Source organism: Mobula birostris, chromosome 22 (genome assembly GCF_030028105.1).
Source record: "Mobula birostris isolate sMobBir1 chromosome 22, sMobBir1.hap1, whole genome shotgun sequence".
Lineage (NCBI taxonomy): Eukaryota > Metazoa > Chordata > Chondrichthyes > Myliobatiformes > Myliobatidae > Mobula > Mobula birostris.
The window spans coordinates 8,415,303-8,441,829 of NC_092391.1; the positions used below are offsets into that span (position 1 = coordinate 8,415,303).

Here is a 26,527-nt window from a genome sequence, read left to right on the forward strand (position 1 = left end):
GTTGACGTAGGTTCATAAATCATAGAAGCAGGGTTAGACCATTGGGCCCCAAGAAGTCTGTTCTGCATTCAGAAGTCTGACTCCAAGCACAAATTCCCTCTTTTATTATCTTCTTTTCCTAAATTTAAGCCTTTGGATTCTCTTTTAGCCTTCCTAATTACCCCTTCAGCACATTCCTGTCCTTACTCCTTACAAAAGCATGCCAATCCTGAACTCTGATCAGCTGGTCTTTAAACAACTCCCACACTTCAGACGTAGATCTGTCCGATAGCAACTGTTAGCAATCAACATCATTTAGTTCCTGTCTTATCCTGTCGAAATTTGACCTCTCATAGTTTAGCACCTTCCTTCAAGATCCTTTTTTCATCCTTACTCAAACTATCTTAAAACATGAGTCGCAGTCACTATTCCCAAAATGTTCACCCCCCATCAGGTCCGTCACCTGGCCTGGCTCATTCCTAAACCAGGTTCTCCTCTAACTGAACTCTCCAAGTACTGTTTCAAGAACCTCTTAGTTGCACTGAAGAAATCCCACCCTGTCTATTAAAAAAGTTCCAATCAATACTGGAGAAGTTTAAGTTCCCCATGATGACAACCCTGTTGTTCCTGCACCTTTCCATAATATAACCATATAATCATATAACAATTACAGCACGGAAACAGGTCATGTCGGCCCTTCTAGTCCATGCCAAACTCTTATCCTATCCTAGTCCCACCGACCTGCACTCAGCCCACAACCCTCCATTCCTTTCCTGTCCATATATCTATCCAATTTAACTTTAAATGATAACATCGAACCTGCCTCAACCACTTCTGCTGGAAGCTCATTCCACACAGCTACCACTCTCTGAGTGAATAAGTTGCCCCTCATGTTACCCCTAAACTTTTGTCCTCTAATTCTCAACTCATGTCCTCTTGTTTGAATCTTCCCCACTCTCAATGGAAAAAGCCTATCCACGTCTACTCTATCAATCCCCCTCATAATTTTAAACACCTCTATCAAGTCTCCCCTCAACCTTCTACACTCCAAAGAATAAAGACCTGACTTGTTCAACCTTTTTCTGTAACTTAGATGAAAACCGGGCAACATTTTAGTAAATCTCCTCTGTACTCTCTCAAGTTTATTGACATCTTTCCTATAATTCGGTGACCAGAACTGTACACAATACTCCAGATTTGGCCTTACCAATGCTTTATACAATTTCAACATTACAACCCAACTCCTATACTCAATGCTCTGATTTATAAAGGCCAGCAAACCAAAGCTTTCTTCACCACCCTATCCACATGAGATTCCATCTTCACAGAACTATGCACCATTATTCCTAGATCCCTCTGTTCTAAAGTATTCTTCAATGCCCTAACATTTACCATGTATGTCCTATTTTGATTAGTTCTACCAAAATGTAGCACCTCACATTTTTCAGCATTAAACTCCATCTGCCATCTTTCAGCCCACTCTTCTAACCGTCCTAAATCTCTCTGCAAGTTTTGAAAACCTACCTCATCATCCATATAATCTTCTACATATCTGTTCCTCCACCCCACAGTACAATATAGCTACATTATAATCCCATCAGTGTAATTGCACCTTTATTTCAGAGCTGCACTCAAATCACCTCCGTGGATGAGCCTTCCAGTGTGTCCTCTCTGAGTACTACTGTGACATTCGTCTTTATCTGTAATGCAGCCCCTCCACCTCTTTTACTCCTTCTCCATCACATCTAAAACAATGAAAGCCAAGAGCATTGTGCCGCCAAGTCCTGTCCCTCATGCAACACGGTCTCTGTAATGGCAACAACATTACAATTCCATGTACTGATCCAGGCTCCAAGTTCATCTTCTTTACCCATGATACTCTTAGCATTGAAATAAACACATTTCATTCCATCAGTACCACCATGTTCATTGGTGTGCCCCTTGTTATCCTTCCTTCCGGTGTTGTCATACTAAGTCCTTTTATTTGTGCCCTGCTGCTGTGGTTCCCACCCCATCACTGTGTACATATACGGCTATAAAACATTAAACTGTAAGCAACTCCTACCAATATTCTCTATTATAAATGTGGCCTATGTAGACACACACCTGATTGAAGGGGGTGCTGTTGAAGCTATAAGTAATCAAGAAAAAGGTGGGTTGTTTGAACATTTAGATTCATCATACTTAAAAAAATGAAAATATAAAGAATTATCACTAAAACTGAATAGGGATTTTCAGGTTGTCATAATGGAGTGGGAAACCTATTTTTAATCACATTTGACCTGCGATTTCCTCAAATTGTCCACAATTATTTATTTATTGAGATACAGCACAGAATAGGCCCTTCTGGCCCTTTGAACCGCACTGCCCAGCAACCCCTGACAATCACCGATTTAACCCTAACCTAATCACAAAACTATTTACAACGACCAATTGACTTCCTAACCAGTACACCCTTGGACTGTGGGACTTGAGGAAACTGAAGGACTTGGAGAAAACCTACATATTCCATGAGGTGGACGTATAGAGACTCCTTACAGAGGATGCTGGGATTGAACTCTGAACCCTGATGCCCCGAGCTGTAATAGTGTTGTGCTGATCATTATGCTACCGTGGCACACATTATGCTTGGTCTTAAGATGTCAGTTGATTTCAACCTGGATAAATGTGGGAGCACCGTGCTTGGCTCCACTTCAAAAAGAAAATGAACTTAGTGACCAGTATTCATTATCTTTTGTTGGAAAAAGTATGAGTATACCTCAGAAGATAACAGATACAGGTATGATATCTGTTAACATCCAGACTTGTGATGGACAACCAACTAGTATCACTACTGTACACCATAAAATTAGTATCATTAGTATCACTGCTGCACACCACAGAACTAGTATCACTACTGCACACCACAAAACTAGGCCTCAATGCTGAGTCAATCCAAAATGATCAATATAGCTGAGGATGGTGAAGGCAGGTGAACAACAAAAGAGACAACACATGAAATGCTGAAAGAACTCAGCAGGTCAGACAGAATCTATGCAGGGGAATAAAAAGTCAATGTTTCGGGCTGAGACCCCTCATCAGGACTGGAAAGGAAGGGGGAGAAAGTCAAAATCTGAAGGTGGGGGAGGGGAAGGAGTACAAACCGGCTGGTGATGGGTGGAAGAAGTAAAGGGTTGAAGTAGAAGGAATCTGATAGGAGTGGCGAGTCGACCACGGGAGAAAGGGAAGGAGGAGGGGCACCAGAGAGAGGTGATCGGCAGGCGAGGAGAAGGGGTAAGATGGGAGCCAAAATAGGGAATGGGAAAAAGGAGGGGGAGAAATAACAAAAGAGGCAAGGTGTAAGTAGGAGAAAACAAATTAATTGGAGACAGCTTGGGGGTTATTTTCTGCCAAGAAATTCTCATCTGAGGACTGTCCCCAGAAATCACCTAGCCAGTCCAGATGAAGGGTGTCAACCCAAAACAGTAATTGTCCATTTCGCTCAACAGATGCTGCCTGACCCACTTGAGTTTCTCCAGCAGCCTGTTTATTGCTCCTGATTCCAGCATCTGCAGTCTCTTATGTCTACAAAATAGCTGGACTGATTTCCGGGGACAGTGCCCAGATAAGAATGTCATGCCAGAAAAAAAAACTGTCTCCAATTCCCTTCTTCTCCTGTTTCTGCCTTTGCTAGCATCACTTTTCGCTGTTCACCTGCCTTCACCATCCTCAGGTGTCATGAACATAACGTGTCAGTTCAATCTCTTCTGGTCTCCACTCTACCATAGACCTTCCATTTTGTTCACTTTGTTCCTTCCCAATTCTCTGCAACTTACAATTTGTTCTATTTTCCCACTTCTGCTGAAAAGGCAAATGAAGCTGCCATACCCTGTCACCTCTCCCTCTTAACAAATATAAATCAACCATTTATCCAAATATTGGTAGAGGATCTTGTTGTGAGCATAGTGAATGCCACACTATTTCCTCATAGGTGCAAAGAACAGACATGATCCATACTTGCAAATGAACATCAAATCTTAAATGTAACATGCCAATTTATCATTTCAGTTTAAATGAGTACTTCATGATAGTGGGCAAAACCAGAAAAAAAAAGTTTGGAAAAACCCCATTACCTTTTCAAGAACTGAAATTTTCACCTTCCACTCCTGAAAATAAAAATTACACATAATTCATTTCAAAATTGGAACTTTTGTTTAAGTTCATACTTAAAATTAATGTACACAAATTGAATAGGGTCACTTGACTATTAATAAGACATATTTGTTAAATGCCATCACCCATGGAAGAAAGCAGCTTTCTGAAGAGAACGAAAATGTTAAAATGATATCATTAGTTTAGAACATGTCAAGCCTCATATATGCTTCTTCCTTTAAAGATCAATGATTTTGATGCACTTTCACAATGAGGTGTTGCTCTGTGTAGAAATTAAAGCAACATACTAATTAAAAAAATTCCTTTGATAACTCTTCAGGCAAGCAACATTTTCTATTGTGTAACGTAGCTACAAAAGGATCAGTGGGGGTGATTGAGTTTGAAAATTAGCAGTAGGTTACCTGATCCTTCTTTTCCAAGGCTAGAGCCATTGTCTCTGCCATCTTTGCTCTGCTGGCTTGATATGCCTCATTCTGCTCCTGAAGCTTCCTCATTGAAGCTAATTAAGATTTGAAATACAAAATACTTCACATTACAACCCAGCAGTAAACAAAATTGTACCTAGCACATAAAGGCATTTAAAGTCAACTAGATTATTAAAAGCAATTGAAATTTATCAGGTATTTCCTATCCAAAGTACAGTAAGAAGCCATTGATCCAGCATGCTCAGTATTCTGGTGTTGCCAGACTAGCCAATTTTCCAGGACAACGCACACAAAATGTTGCAGGAACTGAGCAAGTCAGACAGCATCTATGGAAATAAACAGTCGATGTTTCACGTCAAGACTCTTCAACAGGATTGGAAAGGAAGAGGAAAGATACTAGAAGAAGAATCATCTTCTAGCTTGTACTTCTTCCCCACCCCCTACCCCCACCTTCTTATCCTGGTAACTTCACCCTTCCTTTCCAGTTCTGATGAAGAGCGTTGGCCCAAAACGTTAACGGTTTAACCACCTCTATAGATGTTGCCTTACCTGCTGAGCTTCTCCAGCATTTTGTGTGCGTGCTCTGGATTTCCAGCATCGGCAGAATCTCATGTTTGTGATTAGTCAATTTTCCAGTCTGTCAGATTATAGTACAAGAGTTGGCAACCCAGCAAGTGGTCAGGGAACATGTGAACTGGAGACTGGAGACGGATCAGGGAGCAAAGTAACTGAGACCCGGTGTGTGAAAGGGGAGTCTAGGAAATGGTCTCCCTACAAGTGGTCAGGGAACATGGGAACTAGGGATCAGGGGGCATAGTAACTGGGACTTGGAGTGTGAAAAGGGTATTCAAGAACTGGTGTCCTAGCCAGTGGTCAGGAAATGGTGAGCAATTGGGGGCCGGTGAGGGATCAGGGAGCACAGTAACTAGGACCAGATGTATGAAAAGGGAATCCAGGAAATGATGTTCCAGCCAGTGGTCAGGAAACGGTGAAGAATTGGGGAGTGAGGAAATTGTAAGTAAAGGATGCGGGAAAAAAGGCACTGGCAAGCATTTGGGGCGTGCAAGAACCAGAACCCTGGTCTGTAGAAAGGGGGAGAGGGAAACAGGGCTCTGTTAAGTACCTGGGAACCGGAGTGCTGGTGAATGGAAATTGCGAACATCACCGAGTAAGTCACATGCCAAACCTTCATGGCTTCCAAACAAGTTATTCAAGTTTTACTATATTTTGTAAATGTTCTTCCATAGTACAATAAAATCATGCTGTTTTACAGTCTTTATAAACACCAGCAGAAAAGTAACTAATGAAGGTTTTGGCTTTATATTTCTAAGAAAGAAGTTGCTTAGCATCTGAAAATCTATTGAATGGAATAAATCATACTGAAACAATAAATTGAATGTACGTACAATCCTGGTGTCTTTCTAATGCAATTTCAAGCTTCTCTTTTGTCTTCTGCAAATTTCGCAGCTGCTCAGCATAATCTTGTGTGAGGGGAGAGGGGACGCAGGCCAGGAGGTCAAAACAAGCAAAAAAAGAAAACAAAACACAGGATATTCATGAGCGAAAGACATAAATGATTTTCTCCAACAGAAAATCATTACTGTTAAGGAGAAGATGTCATTTGATGGCCTCCCCTTAACATGTTAATGGTAAACAGAAAGATCTACTCTTGAAATAACAAACACAGTATATTAGGGAAAGTAAATGTCTGAGCATATGTTGAAACCTGATGAGTTTACACAGTTAAATGAACTGAAGAAACACAGTGATTGCACTTACGTGTAACATCTTCATATTTTTCAATGGTTATCATTGTTTGAACTTGTAATACTGAATTAAACTTTCAGAAAACATGTTAAATTTCACACGCATTAATTCATACAGATATACCAAAATCCTCACAACAGGATTCATCTCATATTAGATTAAAAGAATTCCTTTCCCCTGTCAAACCTAATTCTGATTCCAGCCTCCAGGCCAGCTATTGCAACACAGCCACAACACTTGTGTCTACTGTACTTTCCCAGTATGGCCCATCCACAAAAAGCTGGGCAATCCCACGGCTCCACTCAAACATTACCAATGTGATGGAGAGTGTCGGTGGATGCATCAGAACAAGCCTTTCTAACATGGTGCTGAGGAAACCTGTGACAGCTGCAATCTCTTCACAGGTGGAGTACAGGACTCTGCATTTTGATGTGCATGTGAAGTCCCACGAGTGGCTGCACATATGGGGCAAGTGCTGTCTGTTCACCGTAGAATTTTGCCATTTATTTATTTATTGAGATGCAGCACAGAGTAGGCTCTTCTGGCACTTCGAGCTGCGCCACCCAGCAAACTCGCTATTTAACCCCAGCCTAATCAAGGGGCAATTTGCAGTGACCAATGACCAACCGGTACATCTTTGGGACTGTGGGAGGAAACTGCAGCACCCAGATAAACTCACGTGGTCATCTACATCTGGCCCAATGTCACTTTAATTTTGATTAAATTAAGGTTAAGATTAGCTTTATTTATCACAAGTACATCAAAATATGCAGTGAAATGCATAATTTGCATCAAACACCACCACAGTCCGAGGATGTGCTGGGAACTGCCAGTAAGTGTCGCCATATTTCTGGTACCAACATCGTATGACCACAACTAACCCTAACCCATATATCTTTAGAAAGGGGAGGAAACCCAAGCACTTAGAGGAAACACATGCAATCATGGTGAGAACGTACAAACTTGTTATATTCAGCAAAGGAATTAAATTCAGTTGCTCACTTCACTACCAAGCTGCCTACTCTTCTAGCAACTGCAGTACTGATTCTGAAATACACCAGCAGCTTTTGTAAGTTACGAAATATCAGTATCAGAAAATGAGCACTAAAATACTGCAGCTACTTCACTGTCTCAGCAGTTTGGCATGACGACAGGTCCACGGGAAGAGAAACATGCTGAACACTTTATATTGGCAGCATTCCAACTGGGCGAGTTCAGTTGAGCTATTAAGCAACAGCCCATCTGGGAACACCAGATCTCACACAATTATAGTGCTTGGAGGAGGCCACAGAGATGAGGTGAATCAGGGACATAGAACTATTTGAACACAAGAATGTTAATTTTAAATACGAGTTTTTGTCAGATCAGAAGCCAATGTCAGTGAGCATAGATATGATGTGTGAACACAACATTTAAACAGGAGGTGACAATCCAGCCACTTAGTTCACCATTCATTTAGAATAGGGGTTCCCAACCATTTTTATGCCATGGACCAGTAACATAAAGCAAGGGGTCCATGGACCCCAGGTTTGGAACCACTGACAAAACACTGCAACCATTCCCGCTCTATAACTCCAATTATCGACCATGGCAATATAGTCCTTAACATCTAACAAACACCAATCCCATCAGCCTTTTGAATGAGAGCATTCCAAATTTCAAAGATGCTGTGTGTGTTAACAAGTAATTTCTAATGTCAGCCTAATCAAGGGGCAATTTGCAGTGTTTACTCTCTACCTCTTTACCCGTCCAGTTAAGGCACTCCTTAAAGTCTACCACTACTAAGTTGCTGTACATAATAGCAGCTGCACAGGGGAGCTCATCAACACCTTCTCAAACAAAGGCAGTTAAGGATGAGCAATAAATATCACACACACAATAACACCCAGATCCCATGAAGGAATATTACAAAAACGTCTGGGACCCAGAGAGTTGGGCAAGGCAGGATTCATTATTAATAAATCTTACCCTTTAGTTCATGCTGCACCAACCATCTGAAATGGATCTACTCTTGATTTAGCTTATTATTAAGATGGCTGATCAATTAAATCTTTTCTTGGTTCTAATAAAGTGGCCAACTTCTTTAAAAAATCTGTCATCGTAGCTAAAATCTCTGATTCTTAGTATAATCAATAGAACTCTACATGTCCTTGACACGACTTGTACAATAACCAAGGTAAACACAGACTTATTGAAGGCTCATTTAAAATGCATATATTCACCCTATTATGATTGTAAAGAGGGAAAAATAATTTCAAAATGGAACGTCTTTTTCTTGGAATGCAGGGCGGGGTGAATACTTCTTATAAGCATTGTATATAGTTAGGGTGTCTAAGACTTTTGCACAGTACTGTATTTACCAATGCCGAGTGGACAGTGAGTTTGTAAATTTGGCGGGAGGATGTTGGGAATGGCGAGGGTGGAACACCAAGGAGGGGTGTGGCACAGGTGGCAGAGAAAGAGTTCGGGGTGCACAGCTGGGGGGGATGAGGCGCAAGTGCAGACACACCCAGCCCTGAGACGCCAGGCAAGGTCATATAATTCTAAACGATTGATTTATTCATCATTACAGATTGTCTTGCTGCTGCTTCCCTCTCCGTTCCCCTTTTCTCAACCATGATTCCTCTCTCTCTGCCCCCTTGCAGTCCACAATAGAGACCCATATCAGAATCAGGTTTATCATCACTCACATATGAAATTTTGAAATTTGTTCTATTTTGCAGCATCAGCACGGTGCAATACATAAAATTACTACAGTATTGTGCAAAAGTCTGAGGCGATCAGCAAATTGCAGTAGGTCCAGGTCCCTGCTTAGGCAAGGGTTGATTTTAGCTACAACCAAACTCTCAAGCCTGCAGACATCTTCTGTCATGTGGGAACACAGCAAAATCTGAGTGGTTAAGTTAAATGCCCCGGTTTTACTACAAATTGCCCTTCGTGGGGTGATGTTTTTATTTAAATATATTGTTGGGCGGCCATATTTCAAACTTGCAGACTGTTCCAGTTACAGTTTGTTCTCAGAAATGGAACCCTGTTATAACCTGGAGAAGGATGTGTTCTCTTTTCATGTTCAGAGGTCAGTTTTCTTTGGTAGAAAACACAGCACAGAACACACAGAACCCAGTGGCACAGTGATGCAGCAAGCTGAGCTGCTACTTCATGGCTGAGGTTCAATTCTCACCCATGCATGATCTCCTTGTGACCATTTAGGTTTCTCTGAGGTGGTCTGGCTACCCTAAATTGCCCACAGTGTGTAAACGAATGGTAGAATTGGGCAGCATGGTAGAATGGCACTTAGCGTGACACTGTTACAGCTGAGCGCATTCCAGACAGAGTTCCAAGCTCAATTCCAGCATTGTTCTATAAAGAATCTCAATATGTCCTTCCCATGAACTTCGTGGGTTTTGTCCAGTTCCTCCAGTTTCCTCCCTCACTCCAAGGACATACCAGTAAGGTTAATTGGTCATTGTAAACTGTCACATGATTAGGTTAGGATTATTTGGGGTTGCTAGGTTGACGTGGCTCAAAGGGCTGGAAGGGTCTACCTTGCACTGTATTGCTAACTAAATAAATAAATCAATCTGGGGAGAATGAAATAGGATTTGTGTAAGATAAGAGAAAATGGGTACTTAATAGTTGGTGTCAACTTGGTGGCTGGGTGACCTGTTTCAACAGTTGTCCTTACAAACATTTTCTCTTCCTTTTATTCCAAAGGGTTCTTGCTCCTTAAGGTGAAAAGGATCATTTTCTAAGACAGAGTGAGATGTTTCTTGATGATGTAGGGAAATAACAAATGCTGGTCAAACCAAATATCTGAGCTACAATTAAAAAGGAGCATCACTTAGAATTCCACATTATTTCTGTCACTATGATGCATCAGAGGCATTCCTGTTTAGGGAGCAGAAACTAGGGGCATCTTGGTTGGCATGAACCAGCTGGGCTGAAGGGCCTGTGGCCTTGGTGTATATCCCTATGACTCTAGTGTCGGTTTAGCATCTCTGCACTGGTGCCTGTCTGTTATCAGGGTAGCTCGGGTGAATTAATTGATTTATTGAAGGAACAGTATTTCTTAATAATAATTTAGCTATTGGTTGCTACCTCTGAAGATTAAAAATTTCTTTAGGAATCTCTTATGCCTCTAAAATAATTAAGCTGGTCATTGACTTCAAAAAGGAGAGGAAGGATGGTGCTGAGAGAGGGGATACACATGCATCTGCCTACATCAGTGCTGTTGAAGTTGAGAGCTTCAAGTTCCTTGGAGTGAACCTCACCAATCCTGTCCTGTTCTAACCACATGGACACAAGGCGAAGAAAGCTCATCAAAGCCTCTACTTCCTCAGAAGGTTAAAGAAATTTGGCATGTTTCTGTCAACTCTTACCAATTTTTATCAATATACCATAGAAAGCATCCTATCTGGATGCATGGCAACTGCTCTGCAAGAAACTGAAGACAGTTGTGGACACAGCACATCATGAAAACCAGTCTTTCCTCCATGGATTTTGTCCATATTTTTTGCTGCCTCAGTAAAATAGCCAGCATAATTAAAGACCTTCCCCACACTGGATGTTCTATCTTCCCCTCTTCCACTGGACAGAAGATACAAAGGTCTGAAAGCATGTACTACCAGGCTCTAATATACAGCTTCTACCCCGCTGTTATAATCACTGATGGTTCCTAATATGACGAGATGGACCCTTGACCTCACAATCTGCTGGAGAAACTCAGCGGATCAGGCAGCATCTGTGTTCCCAATGAAGGTCTCAGCCTCAAATTTTGACTGTTTATTCCTTTTCATGGATGCTGCCTGACCTGCTGAGTTTCTCCAACATTTTGAGTGTTGTTCCAGATTTCCAACATCTGCAAAATTTCTTGTATTTATGACCTCACAATCTATCTCATTATGTTCTTGAAACTTATTGTTTACCTGCACTGCACTTTCTTTGTATCTGTTAAATATTAGTCTGCATTCTGTTATTGTTCTACTTCAATGCACTGTGCAATGATTTGATCTGCATGAAGTTTGCAAGGCAAACCTTTCACTGCATCTCAAAACATGTGACTATAATAAACCGATTCCAGTTCTAGCACTTGTGTCATTGGTGCACACGAATGCCATTCATGCCAGTCTGGGTAGTGCAGCTTTCACCATTGGATGGGATTGCTGTATTCTGTCAGGGATTCATTAACTGCAGTCATAACTATGAGGTGAGCAGTGGGTGGATAGTGGGTCAGACGATCCAGCCCATCATTTCATCGGTACACCAAAATAAATGATATACATTAGACAATTCAAAATCTAGATATGACTCACAATCTCTCAAAACACCTGTTAGGGTGCATTCCTGAAGAACAAAAGTGTATCACATAATCACCCATTATATGACACAACAGAAATCATCCCTTCTATTATACACAAGGTGAACCTCCACAATTACCTCACAGTTTTGTTGTGAATTATTTATCAGATTTCCTTCATATATAATGAACAGCATGTAATATAATCCCTGTTCTCAATTACTCATCACAGTATCAATCATTCTCTGCATCTACAAAGCTCAGAGACAATGATTCACCCTCAGTAATAAGGAGGTCTGCTAATTGATGTTCTCCCGTATTCCTATTTATTTATCAGCGACTGGAAATGCCTCCACAGATAAATGAAGGCACATGCTTAGGTCTGCCATTTTCAGACAACTATAAATAATACAAAGCATACATTAAGATTTAAGTTCTAAAATACAACAGAGAGCTAATGCAGGAACATATGACGAATGCCTCTAATTTAGTCTCATGTTGTAACAACAACATAATACCCAAGATCTGTTGATCTAGATTTACAGCATTACACGGTAAAGAAACGGGCCGTTCACCCCAATGTCCATAACGACCAAGATGCTTAATTAAGCTAATCTCATTTGCCTGCATTTGGCCTAAATCCTTCTTAACTTTTCCTACCCATGAAAATATTCAAATGCATTTATAAACATTGTATTTGTACCCACTTCTACCACATCTTCTGGTAGCTCACTTCAAATGTACACCACTCTCTGTGAAAAACCTGCCGCTCAGATCCCCTTTAAATCTGCCCCTCCCTTCAACTTAATGTATGCCCTCTAGTTTTATATTCCCTTTCTCTGTGACTAACTACCCAATCAATGTCTTTCATAATTTTATAAACCTCTATAAGGTTCCCCTCAGCCTCCTAAGCTCCAGAGAAAACATTTTCAGCCACTTCTAACTCAAATCCTTGAGTGCAGGCAACATTCTTGTGTAGGGCAGTGACCAGAACTACACACAATACTCCAATTGTGGTCTATCCAAAGTTTTGTCCAACTCAATGGTTCAATTTAATATCAGAGAATGTACACAGTACACAACCTGAAATTCTTACTCTTCACAGACATCCACGAAATGGGGGGGGAGGGGAAGCAAAGAATGAATAACAGAAATGTTAGAACCCCAAGGCCCCTCTCCCCACCCCAAGCAGCAGCAAAGACATCAACCCTCTCCCTCCCACTTTCTCCAGCGAAAAAAACTGACCCCCCCCCCACACACACCACCATGTACGTAAAGGCCCCGAAAAGACCATGATCTAGAGTCCATCACAAACTACTGTCCATCCTAACTGCAGCATGAAGTCCCATCTCTTAAAACTCAATGCCATGTCCACCCACTAATCCGAAGTCCAGTGGTCCCCAACCTCCGGGCCATGAAGCATGCAGGGGTGCAGCAGTAGCCGGAACGCACCCAGCACATCTTTAAGGAAAAAGCTGAAATAAACAAGCTAATTAATTAGGTACCGCCCGGCACATAAATGTCGGCTCATCTTTTTCTTAAAGATATGCTGGGTGCGTTCCGGCTACCGCTGCACCACTGCATGCTTCGTGGCCCGGTATCAGTCTGCAGCCCGGAGATTGGGGACCACTGCCCAAGTCCCTTGTTCAACATTCCCCAGGGCCCTGCTAATCACTGTCTATGTCCTAGTCTGGTTTAACTTGCAAAAGGACCTCACTTTACATTTGTCTCAGTTCAATTCCACATGCCATTTGTTTGGCCACATTCGCAACTATAGCTGATCGGAAATGAATTGATATCATCCCCCACCTGTGCAATGCAAATCTGCAGCATAAAGTCAAGCTTCTGACCAAGATTTGAATATACTAATTATTATTTTTCAAGTCTACATGAATGTACCTCCAGCAAAAATTAAGTCTTTCAACATAATTAATAAACCAATTCCAATTCTCTTTGGGGAGGGGAGAAATAATAGTGAAGAAATAAAAACAGTTACCTGACAGTTTGACTTCCAACTTTCGAATTTGGTCATTTCGCCGTAGCAACTGAGATAATAAATCCTCTCGGGAACAACTGCTATCAGAGGCCTTACAAAAGAGAAGCACGGTTACAATTTTAAACAATTGCATTTTTCTTGTTTTGTTTATTTCTCTTGTTTAAACCACAATAATACAGATTTTCTTAATTTATTTTCAGTTAATAAATCTTCTCCACAAATGAGAGCATTTTATTGCATGGATGGCCTGGTCTGTGATCTACTCCACACATCTCAATATACAGTTTGCCACCAAAGTCACCACATGACCAAAATCCACAACTTTTCCTGACCCACGTCATTAAAGCTGATTTTCTTTTTTAAGTACTATGTGAAAACCCCATTTTTACACTGATGTTTGTGTTCAAATTTTACTATCATAACAAAAATCAGGGAAAAAAAATTGACTGAAACCCTTCACATAAAGGTGCAATGGAACCGGTGGGTGGTGGTGGAGAGGTAACCAAAAATCAATTTGACAAAACAGCCTGTCAGAATGCTCTCCATGGTACAACTATAGAAGTTTTTGAGTGTTTTTGTTGACATGCCAAATCTCTTCAAGCTCCCAATAAAGCACAGCCACTGTCTTGCCTTCTTTATGACTACATCAATATGTTGGGACCAGGTTAGATCCTCAGAGACCTTGTCACCCAGGAACTTGAATCTGCTCACTCTCTCCACTTCTGATCCCTCTATGAGGATTGGCATGTGTTCCTTCATCTTACCCTTTCCGAAGTCCACAATCAGCTCTTTCATCTTACTGACATTGAGTGCCAGGTTGTTGCTGCGGCACCACTCCACTAGTTGGCATATCTCACTCCCGTACACCCTCTCGTCATCACCTGAGATTCTACCAACAATGGTTGTATCATCAGCAAATTTATAGATGGTACTTGAGCTGTGCCTAGCCACACAGTCATGTATATACAGAGAGTTGACAGCTTGGAGGAATCAGCTTTAGTACTGGTGAAACTAACGGCAGTTGAAGGCAATAAATCCCCAGTGAGTGATGACTTAAATCCCATGGGGCTTTATTTATTTATTTAGTGATACAGCATTGAATAGGCCATTCCCGGCCTTTGAGCCACACAGCCACAGCAACCCCTAAAACCCAGATTTAACTCTAACCAAATCACAGGACAATTTACAACAACCTATTAACCTAACTGGTACGTCTTTGGACTGGGGGAGGAAACCGGAATACCTGGGAAAAATCCACATGTTCCATGGGATAATATACAAACTCCTTACAGAGGATGCCGAGATTGAACTCTAAACTCTAATGCCCTGAGTTGTAATTGCATCATGCTAACTGCTACACTATCATGGTTTAGACATGGAGGCTATGGAGATATCAGACGTATCGAAGTTCAAAGTAAATTTATTATCAAAGTACATACACTGTATGTCACCATATACAATGCTAAAATTTATGTTCTTGAAGGCATTCACAGTAAATACAAAGAAAGAAACAAATAAATAAATAAGCAATACATATCGAGAACATGAGATGAAGAAAGAGTCTTTGAAAGCAAGTCTATGGGTTGTGGGAACAGTTCAGTGTTGGGGTGAGTGAAGTTATCCCCTTTGGATCAAGAGCCTGATGGTTGAGGGGTAATAACTGTTCCTGACCCTAGTGGCATGGGTCCTGAGGTTCCTCTACCTCCTTCCTGATGGTAGCAGTGAGAAGAAAGCATGGTCTGGATGGATGGTGGGGCGGGGTGTCTCTGATGATAGATGCTGCATTCCTGCAATTGCGCTCCATGTAATTGTGCTCAATGGTGGGGAGGACTTATCAGTTGGACTGGCTATACCAGTTCCATAGATCTAGAAAGGTTTTCAAAGGCTGCACGGTTGCAGATACAATATACACAAAACACTGGAGGAACCTAGCAAGTCAGGCAGTATCTATGTAGGGGAATAAACAGTTCATGCTTCAGGCCAAAACGCTTCATCAGTGTACTCCTAACACATGGATTCAGGTTTCCCAATTCCTGATGAAGACAAGGAGACTAAAACTGTGTAAAGTAGTCCAGCAGCAAAAACAAGGTGCTGGTGGAACCCAAGCGGTCTGGCAGATCTGTGAAGCAAAATGAATAGTTGACATTTCAAGCAGAGACCCTTCTTCATCCTGAAACTTTGGCTACCAGTTTACCTCCACAGATGCTGCCTGACCTGCTGAGTTCCTCCGGCACCTTGTTTTTTGCTCCAGATTCCAGTGTCTGCACTTTCTCATGTCACCATAATACTCTTGGTGTAGTCTCATCAAGACCCTAGAACTGAGTTGATTTTAACATTATATATGAAGGCTAATTTGGATTATTTTCTCCATTACACAGATTTAAAACCAAAACTCAATAAATACAAAATCACTTTGACACTACAGAATTCAGACTGGATAGAGAATGCAGTTTGCAAGCTTCATTTATATAAAAAAAAATTGAAATGATTCCATAAACAGTTTGCTTATAAAAGTTTCAATATTACATCAAATAATACCTGTTCTATTCTGATAACTGTAAATTTCTAACTAGTTGATAAAATGGAGCATCTGCACACATAGATTGTACTTCACTTATACAAAACAGCCCTGCATGACTCTTATTGCAAATAGCCATGTGAAATCGAATGTTCATTCTAGTCTGATTATGTCATTGCAATGTTTTTCAAAAAGGTGGATTCTCGTTATTCCAACTCTGTGAGTACACATCTTAGAAAATAAATTACAAAGTTTGGAACACTATTTCAAATTGCAAAAAACTCTGAACTTATTATGTACTTATTGGAGAACGCCTTTCCTCCATTCCACTGAATAGACAATAGACAATAGACAATAGGTGCAGGAGTAGGCCATTCGGCCCTTCGACCCAGCACCGCCATTCACTGTGATCATGGCTGATCATCCTCAATCAGTATCCAGTTCCTGCCTTATCCCCATAACCTTTGATTCCGCTATCTTTAAGAGCTCTATCCATCTCTTTCTTGAAAGCATCCGGAGACTTGGCCTCCACAGCCTTCTGGGGCAGAGCATTCCATAAATCCACCACTCTCTGGGTGAAAAAATTTTTCCTCAACTCCGTTCTAAATGGCCTACCCCTTATTCTTAAACTGTGGCCTCTGGTTCTGGACTCACCCATCAGCAGGAACATGCTTCCTGCCTGCAGTATGTCCAATCTCTTAATAATCTTATATGTTTCAATAAGATCCCCTCTCAGCCTTCTAAATTCCAGTGTATACAAGCCCAGTCGCTCCAATCTTTCGACATATGACAGTCCCGCCATCCTGGGAATTAACCTTATGAACCTATGCTGCACTCCCTCAATAGCAAGAATGTCCTTCCTCAAATTTGGAGACCAAAACTGCACACAGTAATGAAAGAAATATATTTTCTCAGACTTTAGTGCTTACATTAATCCACGTAGTTACAACAATCCTAGTAGGAAGAATAGGTGAGAAGTTTATTCCCTGGAACAGAGAATGGGGTAGCAGGGTAGATTTGAAAGAGGTCTACAAATTCAGGATGGCACGACAGCTTAGTGGTTTTTTTACAGTACTGTACAGTACAGGTGACCTGGGTTCAGCCTGTAAGCAGTATGTACGTTCTCACCGTGACTGCATGGGGTTCCTCCAGTTGCTCTGGTTGTCTCCCTCAGTCCAAAGATATACTGGTTGGTAGGTTAATTGGTCATTGTAAATTGTCCTGTGATTAGACTAGGATTAAAAAGGGTGATTGTTGGGTGGCGCGGCTCCAAGATTTCGCGCTGTATCTCAATAAATAATGTCAAGCATGGATAGGAAAAATGCAAACAGGCTTTTTCCACACAGGTTGGGTGACTAGAACTAGAGGTCAGAGGTTAGGAGTGAAAGGTGAAATATTTAAGGAGAAAATGAGGAGGTACTTTTTCACTCAGAGAGTGGCGCAAGCTTCCAGAAGCTGGTGGATGCGGTTTTTAATTTCAGCATTTAATAGAAATTTGGATTAGTACATGGATGAGAGGGTATGGAGGACAATGGTCCAGGTGCAGGCTGATAGGAGTAACCAGAATTAATAGTTCAGTATTGACTCGACAGGCCAAATGGCCTGTTTCTGTGCTGTAGAGTTTCATGGCTCTAAAGGCTATATTATAAAGTAGAAAGCCAAAATGCGGAAAGCACCCAGCAGGTCAGGCCACATCTGTGGAAGAAGAAAAACAGTGAAATTTTTAAGCCAAAGATACTTCATCAGAACTAGGATGAAGACAAAGCTTAAACTGCAGGGATGATGGAGTAGTCCGATGGGGGAAGGGGTGTTTCCCCTCAGGTAAAACTGGTCTGGCCATGGGGATTCGTTACAAAAACAATGTTTTTGGTCAGTGAGTGTTTGGGAGTTAATGGGTGACAGAATATGAACAAAGGAGTGTGGGAGCAGTGAAGCATAGAGCAGGAAACACGCCTAGCACGTCAATATGGGTGTGTGCTCCAGGGCCAGAGTGAAAAAATAAACAAGCTGGGCCAGTACACAGGTGGAAGACTGATTCAACAAAAGACAAAGTTACCTGAAGTTCTAGAATTCTGTATTAATTCCAGAAGGCAGCAACGTGGCCAAAAGGAAGATGAGGCATAGTTTGGCAAGTCTGTGTTGGGCCTCATTGTAACAGTGCTGGAGACCAGAGATTGTTTTGTGTGAGTGGGAGTAGAATAGAGAATTAAAGCAGCAAGGAAGGTCAGGGTCACCTCAGGGCAGACTGAATGCAGGTATTCCACAAAGTATAGAGGAGACCACACTGAATATTCAATTTAGTAAACTAGATTGGAAGAAATGCAGGAGAATCACTGCTTTACCTAGAAAGACTGTTTACAGAGAAACACAAAATGTAGCATATGTAATAGATTCTATAGTTCCAGAGCAACACACACACAAATGCTGGAGGAACTCAACAGGTCAGGTAGCATCAACGGAAAGAAATAAACAGTCGATATTTCGGGATGAGACTCTTCATTGGGACTCGAAATGTCAACTACTATTTCATTTTCATAGACGCTGCCTGACCTGTTGATTTCTTCCAGTAATTTGTGTGTGAGCACAGAAAGTCGGTGCAGATTTAGGACATTTGAAGCTCAATACACACATAGCTGATGTTCAATTTTATGTTTCCACTCTCCCCAGATCGCCTGATGCTGTGTCTGAAAATCCACCTACCTCCTTTTCAAAATGTATTCAGCAACTTGGCCTCCATCACCAGTTGTGGTAGAGAAACGTACGGGTTCACCAACTCTCCCAGAGGAGAAATTTCCTCATTTCAGTCCTAAATATTGTTACCCCGGGTTCTAGACCACCAACCCCAGCCAGAGAAAGCATCTTACGAACATCCAGTCTATCTGGTTCTGTTTTCAGAGAGTACCTGAAAACTCTTCTAAATCTAAATTAATGAACAGACCTAATTTTACCAATTCATGAGGAAACCTGCAGATGCTGGAAATTCAGGCAACACACACAAAAAATGCTGGTGAATGCAGCAGGCCAGGCAGCATCTATAGGAAGAGGTACAGTAGCTGTTTCGGGCCGAGACCCTTCGTCAGGAATTTTACCAATTCCTCCTCCATTGGTTCTACCATTCCAGAAATCAGACTGGTGAAATTTTGTTGCACACATTCTTTAGTAAGTATAATCTTTTTCCTAAAGTCAGGGGACCAAAATTGCAGGCAAAACTACTGGTGCAGAAACACCTTAGTTCTATATGATTGTAGCAAGACACTTGTGTTCCTGTACACAAAACCTGTTGCATTAAAGACCCACGTACTACTTGCTCTCTTGTATTGGCTATCAGTAACTGGTGTACAACACTCCACTCCTTTTGTGCATCAATACAGTGGATTTCGTAAATTGGGCCATTGGTTAATTGGAGCAGCCACTTATTTGGGACAACTCTTAAAGAACAAAAACTAATCAAGAAAATAGGCAGGATTCTCTTCATTTATTTGGGACACTACACTGCTTAATTGGGACAGGAGACTGTTGCTGAATAGATTCTAACTAATGTCAATCATGTGCACTTGTGTGGTCATTAGACACTACACCATGTTAAGAGTGAACAGTTTTTAAATAGCAACACACATAAAAGTTGCTGGTGAACACAGCAGGCCAGGCAGCATCTCAAGGAAGAGGTATAGTCAACGTTTCGGGCCAAGACCCTTCATCTTAGTCCTGATGAAGGGTCTCGGCCGGAAACGTCGACTGTACCCCTTTTTAGAGATGCTGCCTGGCCTGCTGCGTTCATCAGCAACTTTTACATGTGTTGCTTGAAATTCCAGCATCTGCAGATTTCCTCGTGTTTGAGTTTTTAAATAGCATCAGTTGTGTGCGTCTGTGTTCAAAAAGCAGAGATCTTGTTACTGATTGTTGGCAAGAAATAAGCAGTAAGACAATTCAGAACTCTTTTGCTCACTGTCGTTTCAAGCATTCAGGCTTGGAGATGCCAGTAACAGACGAGAGTGAAAATGAAATGATTTCAGTAATTCAGTAAGTTAGGAACTATAAAGAATTTGAAGGTATCAGCAATCATTTTGAACGTTACAATGAAACTGAAGATTTGGAAGGTGCAATCGTCGAAGGCAGTCCATTATCTGCACTAGGTGTCTGCATTGATCTTGTTCACTTATAGTTAATCAAACGAACATGACAGCAAACACGGGATGAATTCATCTGTCGATAATGATTATGAACCAATACACAGTCTTATAGTACTATAGTAGTATTGGCAGTGTTTTAATTTGTTCTGTATTTCATTTAAATACATAATATAATTTGTTACTCAGATAAACTGGAGTTTGTCTTTTTTTATCTCTTTAACTATTTCCATGAAACTTCGGCTAACTGGGGCAGCTGCTTAATTGGGCCAAAATGTTCTGGTCCCAATATGTCCAATTTAACTGGAATCCACTGTATTCAAATCTTACTCTGTCTTCCTGCCTTTCCTAACCATTGAGTATGTCTACATCTGCTCTTTATTTATCCATTCACCCAACTTGTCTCTATCACCTTGAAGTCTCCTTCTCACAGTTCACAGCTTAACCCAGTTTTGTGACTTTCTTCTCTACCATCTGCTTGATCCTGGAAGGAAATACTGTCCCAAAGAGTGAACAACTACATTCATACCATTTATCCATCCAGTTTTGCATCCAAATTCAGCATGAAATCCAATGATGCTTTATGACGTGTGTTCAGCAAAAAGTATACTGCATCTAACACAGTTAGCAATAAACCACATCTTTTAAAATCAACTTGGACACACACTCAAACTGTCGTACAGGAAGACTGTTTAGCATATTTAGGGGCTGCTCTTCAAAAGAAGCTGTTTCATCCTTATTTTAGTTATACTTATCCTTGTAGAAGAGGTCTGAAAGTGCAATGAACCAGAAATGTCTTTGCTTTCAACACCTCCACATTATAAATTTTTATTGTGACATACAGCTCTATGACTCCAAGATAAGAGCTAGAAATCAAGAGGGTTGCATGATGCAATTAGCACTTAGCACAACACCATTACAGTTCAGAATTCTGTTCCAGCACTGTTTGCAAGAAGTCTGTACGTCCTTCCTCTGAATGCATAGTTTTCCTCCCAAAGTCCAATAACATACTGGTTAGTAGCTGAATAAGTTATTGTAAGTTATTAGGCAGGGGCGAAATAGGTGGGTTACTGGGCTGCACAGCTTGATGGGCTAAAAGGTCCTATTCCTCATGCTTACATTTAGATGGAAATACTGTATTATAGTTCTAACCTTTACAGCAAGGGTTCCCAACCTGGGTCCACGGACCCCTCGGTTAATGGAAGGGGTTCAAAGCATAAAAAAGGTTGGGAATCCTGTTTTAGAGCTACAAAGATATAAAGTAAATATAAAGAGGATGCTAAAGACGATAACATTTATATGCTTCAATAGCAGTAACACACACAAAATGCTGGAGGAGCTCAGCAGATCAGGCAGCACGTATGGAATGGAATAAAAAGCCAAAACCCTTCAACATACTAATAGTAATTGAAAACCTTTAAAATTCACTACATCCAGTCATTACTGAGAGTGATTGACTTTGAACACAGAGAGAAACGAGGGATGTGGAGCTTGGATGAAAATGTGATCTTGATACACAGAAACAGACCATATCATGACCCATACTTATGTTCTTAGGATGCAGGATGATGAAATGACCCTGGCAGTCGACTGCACCTCTTCCTAGAGATGCTGCCTGGCCTGCTGCGTTCACCAGCAACTTTTATGTGTGTTGGCAGTTTACATAGATTCTTCCAAGATTTCTTCTTGACACATCAAACAGTCTAAGAAATAACAGAAATCACCATACGTACAACGTCATCGCCTGAGTCAGCTCCTACTGAGGCAATGGAATCTCTGCTGACTGATCTTGAGATTCGCCCTGCACCAGGTTTTGTGGTGCTTCCTGCCTCTTCAGCAATCTTCTTCTTCAATTTTGCAAACATGTTTGCACGTCTTTACTTTTGGAGGGGATTTCCAACTCATCCACAAGCAAGTTTACTTCGAACACAAAATTTGTCAAATTTATGTGAACCAGTAGGATTTATACTTAGGAGTTTCAACTGTACTTGTTAAAATAGCACGTTGTGTTTGGCTTTGCTGCTCCTTATCGGTTACTGCCTTTACAATCCACTGTAAATGTTTCCATTGCATCATAATAAGCACCTGTCAGGCAAAAAAAAATAACACATCAGATCAAGAAAATTACATCCCAGCTGATCTTCAGAATCGAAAAGTTTTTGAGGTTATTATTCAGCACAGCTGGTGTTTCACTACAACCCATGTAGTCTATAGCAGCTATACAACAACGTTACAAGGTTTGTCTTTCTGCTTCCTTTTCAGTTTAGGAACCCAGAAGGTGAAGCCTCTGTGCAAACTGTTGTTGGGAGGGAGTATTGGAAACATTCTTAAACTAACAGTCATAGATTCACAGAAAAGTACAGCACAGATATATTTTACCCAAGCTGAGCCATCCAAAAAGACATAGACAAACTAGATTTAAAAGACATAAACATTCAGTTTTGACATTGTAAATCAAATACTTCAATTTTTTTTTCTGGAATAAGAACAGAAAATGCTGGAATGCTGGAAACACTCCGAGGTCAAGCAGCACTGGTGAGAAAGAATCAGTTAATGCTTCAGTTCTGGGTTTCTACATCAGAACCCTTTCTTTCTCCAGAGGCTGCCTAACTTTCTGAGTGTTTCCAGCATTTTCTGTTTTTACTTTTGACAATGCAGCTGTCTAACCACACAGCATTATAATACAGATCCTCCATAGGTAACAGCAGGTATCCGTTCCTGTGCACTGTCCTGTGCATTCGTTCCTGTGCACCCAGGCAGTTTGCAATCAGAAATCTGGCTGCTAACCAGGTACCCAGGCATTAGAAGATCCCATAGCCAGAAAGCATCCAGCAAATGTATCCTACTGGTCTTCTAACACTTGTTTATATGTATGGGCTGTATATAAAGTGGGCCTTCATAGCCCTAGGGAGGAATTGTACCCCAGATATTACATGCTGGCTTTTCAGGAAAGGGAATCCTACACATACTGGTTCCATCTCTTGTCTGATTTCAATGAAGCACTTAACAATAAAACACCCCAAAGCGATTATGAAACAAGAGCTAACACTTATCCACATGAGAAGGTAGTGAGGGAAGGGGCACAACTAAAAACAAAAAGTGGGAAAGGGGGAGGTGAGAGGTTTAAAGAGGAAATTCCAAAATTACGGCTCCAGGCAGAGATGTCATTCTGACTTCACTGTGATTGTGCAAAAGGCAGAATTTTCAAATCCTGGATGGTTATGAAGCTGAAACGAAGTTACAGGAATTGAGAGCACGATGAGACCATGCAGGGATAAAACATTTAAAAAAATTAAATTACTGTTTACCCAACCAACAATACCAAGCTCCTTAAATGACTTACAGCCCAAGTTGCATAGAATACAACTCTGTTTATTTTTCAACTGTCTATTTTGGTGTTGGGTTCTCACATTTAATTTCTGAGGATAGATTAGAGAGATGTGTTCTCCACCAAAACACTGTTGACGTCATCCTTTTCTGAAAAGGAAATAAATACCTTTGGCTAGTTCCTTGCCTTTCCTCAGTGTAGTCCAGTTTGTCTCATCTTGTGTGTGTTCAAGATTTCCAGCGTCTGTAGAATCTCGTATTTCAGTTTGTCTTTGCAGTTTCTATCAAAGGTATATGATTACCCCTATAACAGCACAGTTCAGGCCCTTTAGCCCACGATGTTGTGCTGTTGTTTTAACCTACTCTAAGATCAACGTAGCCCTTCCCTCCCACATAGCCCTCTCTTTTAAGAGACTCCTGGGCAGGTACATGGAGCTCAGAAAAATATGGGTAACCCTAGGTAATCTCTTAATGTACGACATGTTCGGCACAGTTTTGTAGGCCGAAGGGCCTGTATTGTGCTGTATGTTTTCTATGTTTCTATTTTTCTATCATTCATGTCCCTAAGAGTTTCTTAAATGTCCCTAATGTATCTGCCTCTACCACCACCCTGGCATTTCCACACACTCACCACTCACCGTGTAAAAAACCTATCCCTGACATCCAGCTCCCATACTTTCCTCCTATCACCTTAAAATTATGCCCCCTCATTTTGGCCATTTCTGCTCTGAGAAAAAGTCTCTGCCTGTCCACTTGATCTATGCCTCTAATCATTCTTGTACATCTCTGTCAAGTCACCTCTCTTCCTCCTTCACACCAGAGACGAATCCCAGCTCACTCAACCTCTCCTCATAAGACATGTTCTCCAATCCAGGCAGCATCCTGGTAAATCTCCTCTGCCCCCTCTCTAAAGTTTTCATATCTTTCCTCCAATGAGGCAACCAGAAATGAACACAATATTCCAAGTGTGGTCTGACCCATGGTTTTATAGAGCTGCAACGTCATCTCGTGGCTCTTGAACTCAGCCACCTGACCACTGAAGGCCAACACACCGTACGTCTTCCTAACAACACTATCAACCTGTGCAACAACTTTTAACATCTATGAACATGGACCCCAAGATCCCTCTGTACCTTCGCACTGCTGAGAATCCCACCATTAACCCTACATTCTGCCTTCTGTTTTACTATTTATTTTCTGGAATACAAGCATTATCAGCAAAACCAACATCTACTGCTCATCCCTAGCTGTCCCTGAAAAAGTAGTGGTAAGTCATCCCAAACAACAGGAATTCTGCAGATGCTGGAAATTCAAGCAACACACATCAAAGTTGCTGGTGAACGCAGCAGGCCAGGCAGCATCTCTAGGAAGAGGTACAGTCGACGTTTCAGGCCGAGACCCTTCGTCAGGACTAACTGAAAGAACAGCTAGTAAGAGAATCTTTCAGTTAGTCCTGACGAAAGGTCTCGGCCCAAAACGTCGACTGTACCTCTTCCTATTGATGCTGCCTGGCCTGCTGCGTTCACCAGCAACTTTGATGTGTGTTGCTGGTAAGTCATCCCCTTTAGTTAGGGGCTCCCACAGTGCTGACAAGAAGAGACTTTCAAGATATAAACCAGCAACAATAAAGTAATGACAATATATTTCTAACTCAGATAGAAATATATTGTCATTAAGTTATTGCTTGAGTTAGTGGGGGAACCTGCAGGGAACTGTCTTCTCATTTCCCACTTCCATTGTCCTCCTTGGAGTAGAGGTGACAGGATTTGGAAGTGCTGTCAGAGGAGCCCAGCTGGAGATGACATAAACTGCACATATGGGTGGGAGAAGTGACTGCTTAGGGTGATTATGAGATGCCAGTCAATGAGCTTCCGGAGAGTTGTTGGAGCTGCACTTATCTAGATATATAGGAAGTATTCCATCATTCTTTGATTTGTCCCTTTTAGACAATGAAAAGCTTTGGGCTGCAAAGGGGTAAGTCACTGGCAACAGGATGCCAGCCTCAAAATCACTCTTGTAGCCATAGTATTTATGTGGCTGGTCCATTTAAGTTTTCAGTGATGCTGAGGATCTTGAAGGTGGGAGACTTTGTGATGGCAATACTGTGTAATGTCAAGAGCTGATGATTAGGTTCTCTCAGGGTGAAGATGATTATTGTCTGGTGCAGAAGTATTACTTGCCACACCAGCCCATGCAGGAATGTATCTAGGCTCAGCTATTTGCAGAAAGGACAACTTCATCCAAATGCAATCACGCAACTTCCCCAATTTTCCCGTTCTGTTGAAAGCGAGGACATTAGGAAGATGTTTGAACCTTGGATACATTCTTTTTATTGCACTATTTATTTATTTTGTAATTTATATCAAATTTATATTTTTGCACTGTACTGCTGCAGCAAAATGCCTAATTCCACATCATAATAGTAAATCTGATTCTCAGTACCCCCATGTACCAGGTACAACTCCAACTACTGCAGAGTTTTCCCCCTTAATGTTGATTGATTTCCACTCCTTCATATCACCCTCATTTCAATGTCGCCTTGATGCCTTGATGTTAAACAGTCACTTTCACCTTGTTTGGACCAAAATGGTGAAGAGGTCTGCAGCAAAGCGAAACCCAATCTATGCTTCAGTGAGGTTACCGATGAATAAATACTAAGTGACTGCACATCAGCAACCTGTTCCATGAAAGACAGTAGATTGCACAGTAATTAACCTGTGTTTTATGGAGTTATTAATCTATATCTAACCATTTTTCATCTCATTACCCTTAATAACAAAATCCATAAGAAGCCAATATATGAATGCAAATTTACCAAGTGCAGCTTTTCTGTTCAAAAAGTATAACAATTGAGGATAGAATAGGGACATCAGTCATCATTTTACCAAATTTGTTTAATTAAGGAACCGTGTCTTTCGTGTGGGAAATTACAAATATGAT

The 26,527-nt window shown here is 41.2% G+C and overlaps 1 protein-coding gene across 5 annotated transcripts in view; it reads right to left on the reverse strand.

Annotated features, from left to right (window-relative positions):
* golga1 (golgin A1) overlaps positions 1-26,527 on the reverse strand; it is a 94,296-nt gene that overhangs the window by 65,990 nt on the left and 1,779 nt on the right. For 4 of the 5 annotated variants that reach the window (XM_072239896.1, XM_072239894.1, XM_072239892.1 and 1 more), the window contains exons 2-6: positions 21,994-22,345; positions 13,616-13,706; positions 5,963-6,037; positions 4,533-4,630; positions 4,092-4,124 (exon numbers count right to left, since the gene is read on the reverse strand). In XM_072239896.1, the coding sequence (XP_072095997.1) occupies positions 4,092-4,124; positions 4,533-4,630; positions 5,963-6,037; positions 13,616-13,706; positions 21,994-22,125 (429 nt within the window). In that variant the 5' untranslated portion in view covers positions 22,126-22,345. Of the gene's footprint in view, positions 1-4,091; positions 4,125-4,532; positions 4,631-5,962; positions 6,038-13,615; positions 13,707-21,993; positions 22,346-26,527 lie in introns of those variants that run through there. The other variant, XM_072239897.1, reaches the window with a different exon arrangement.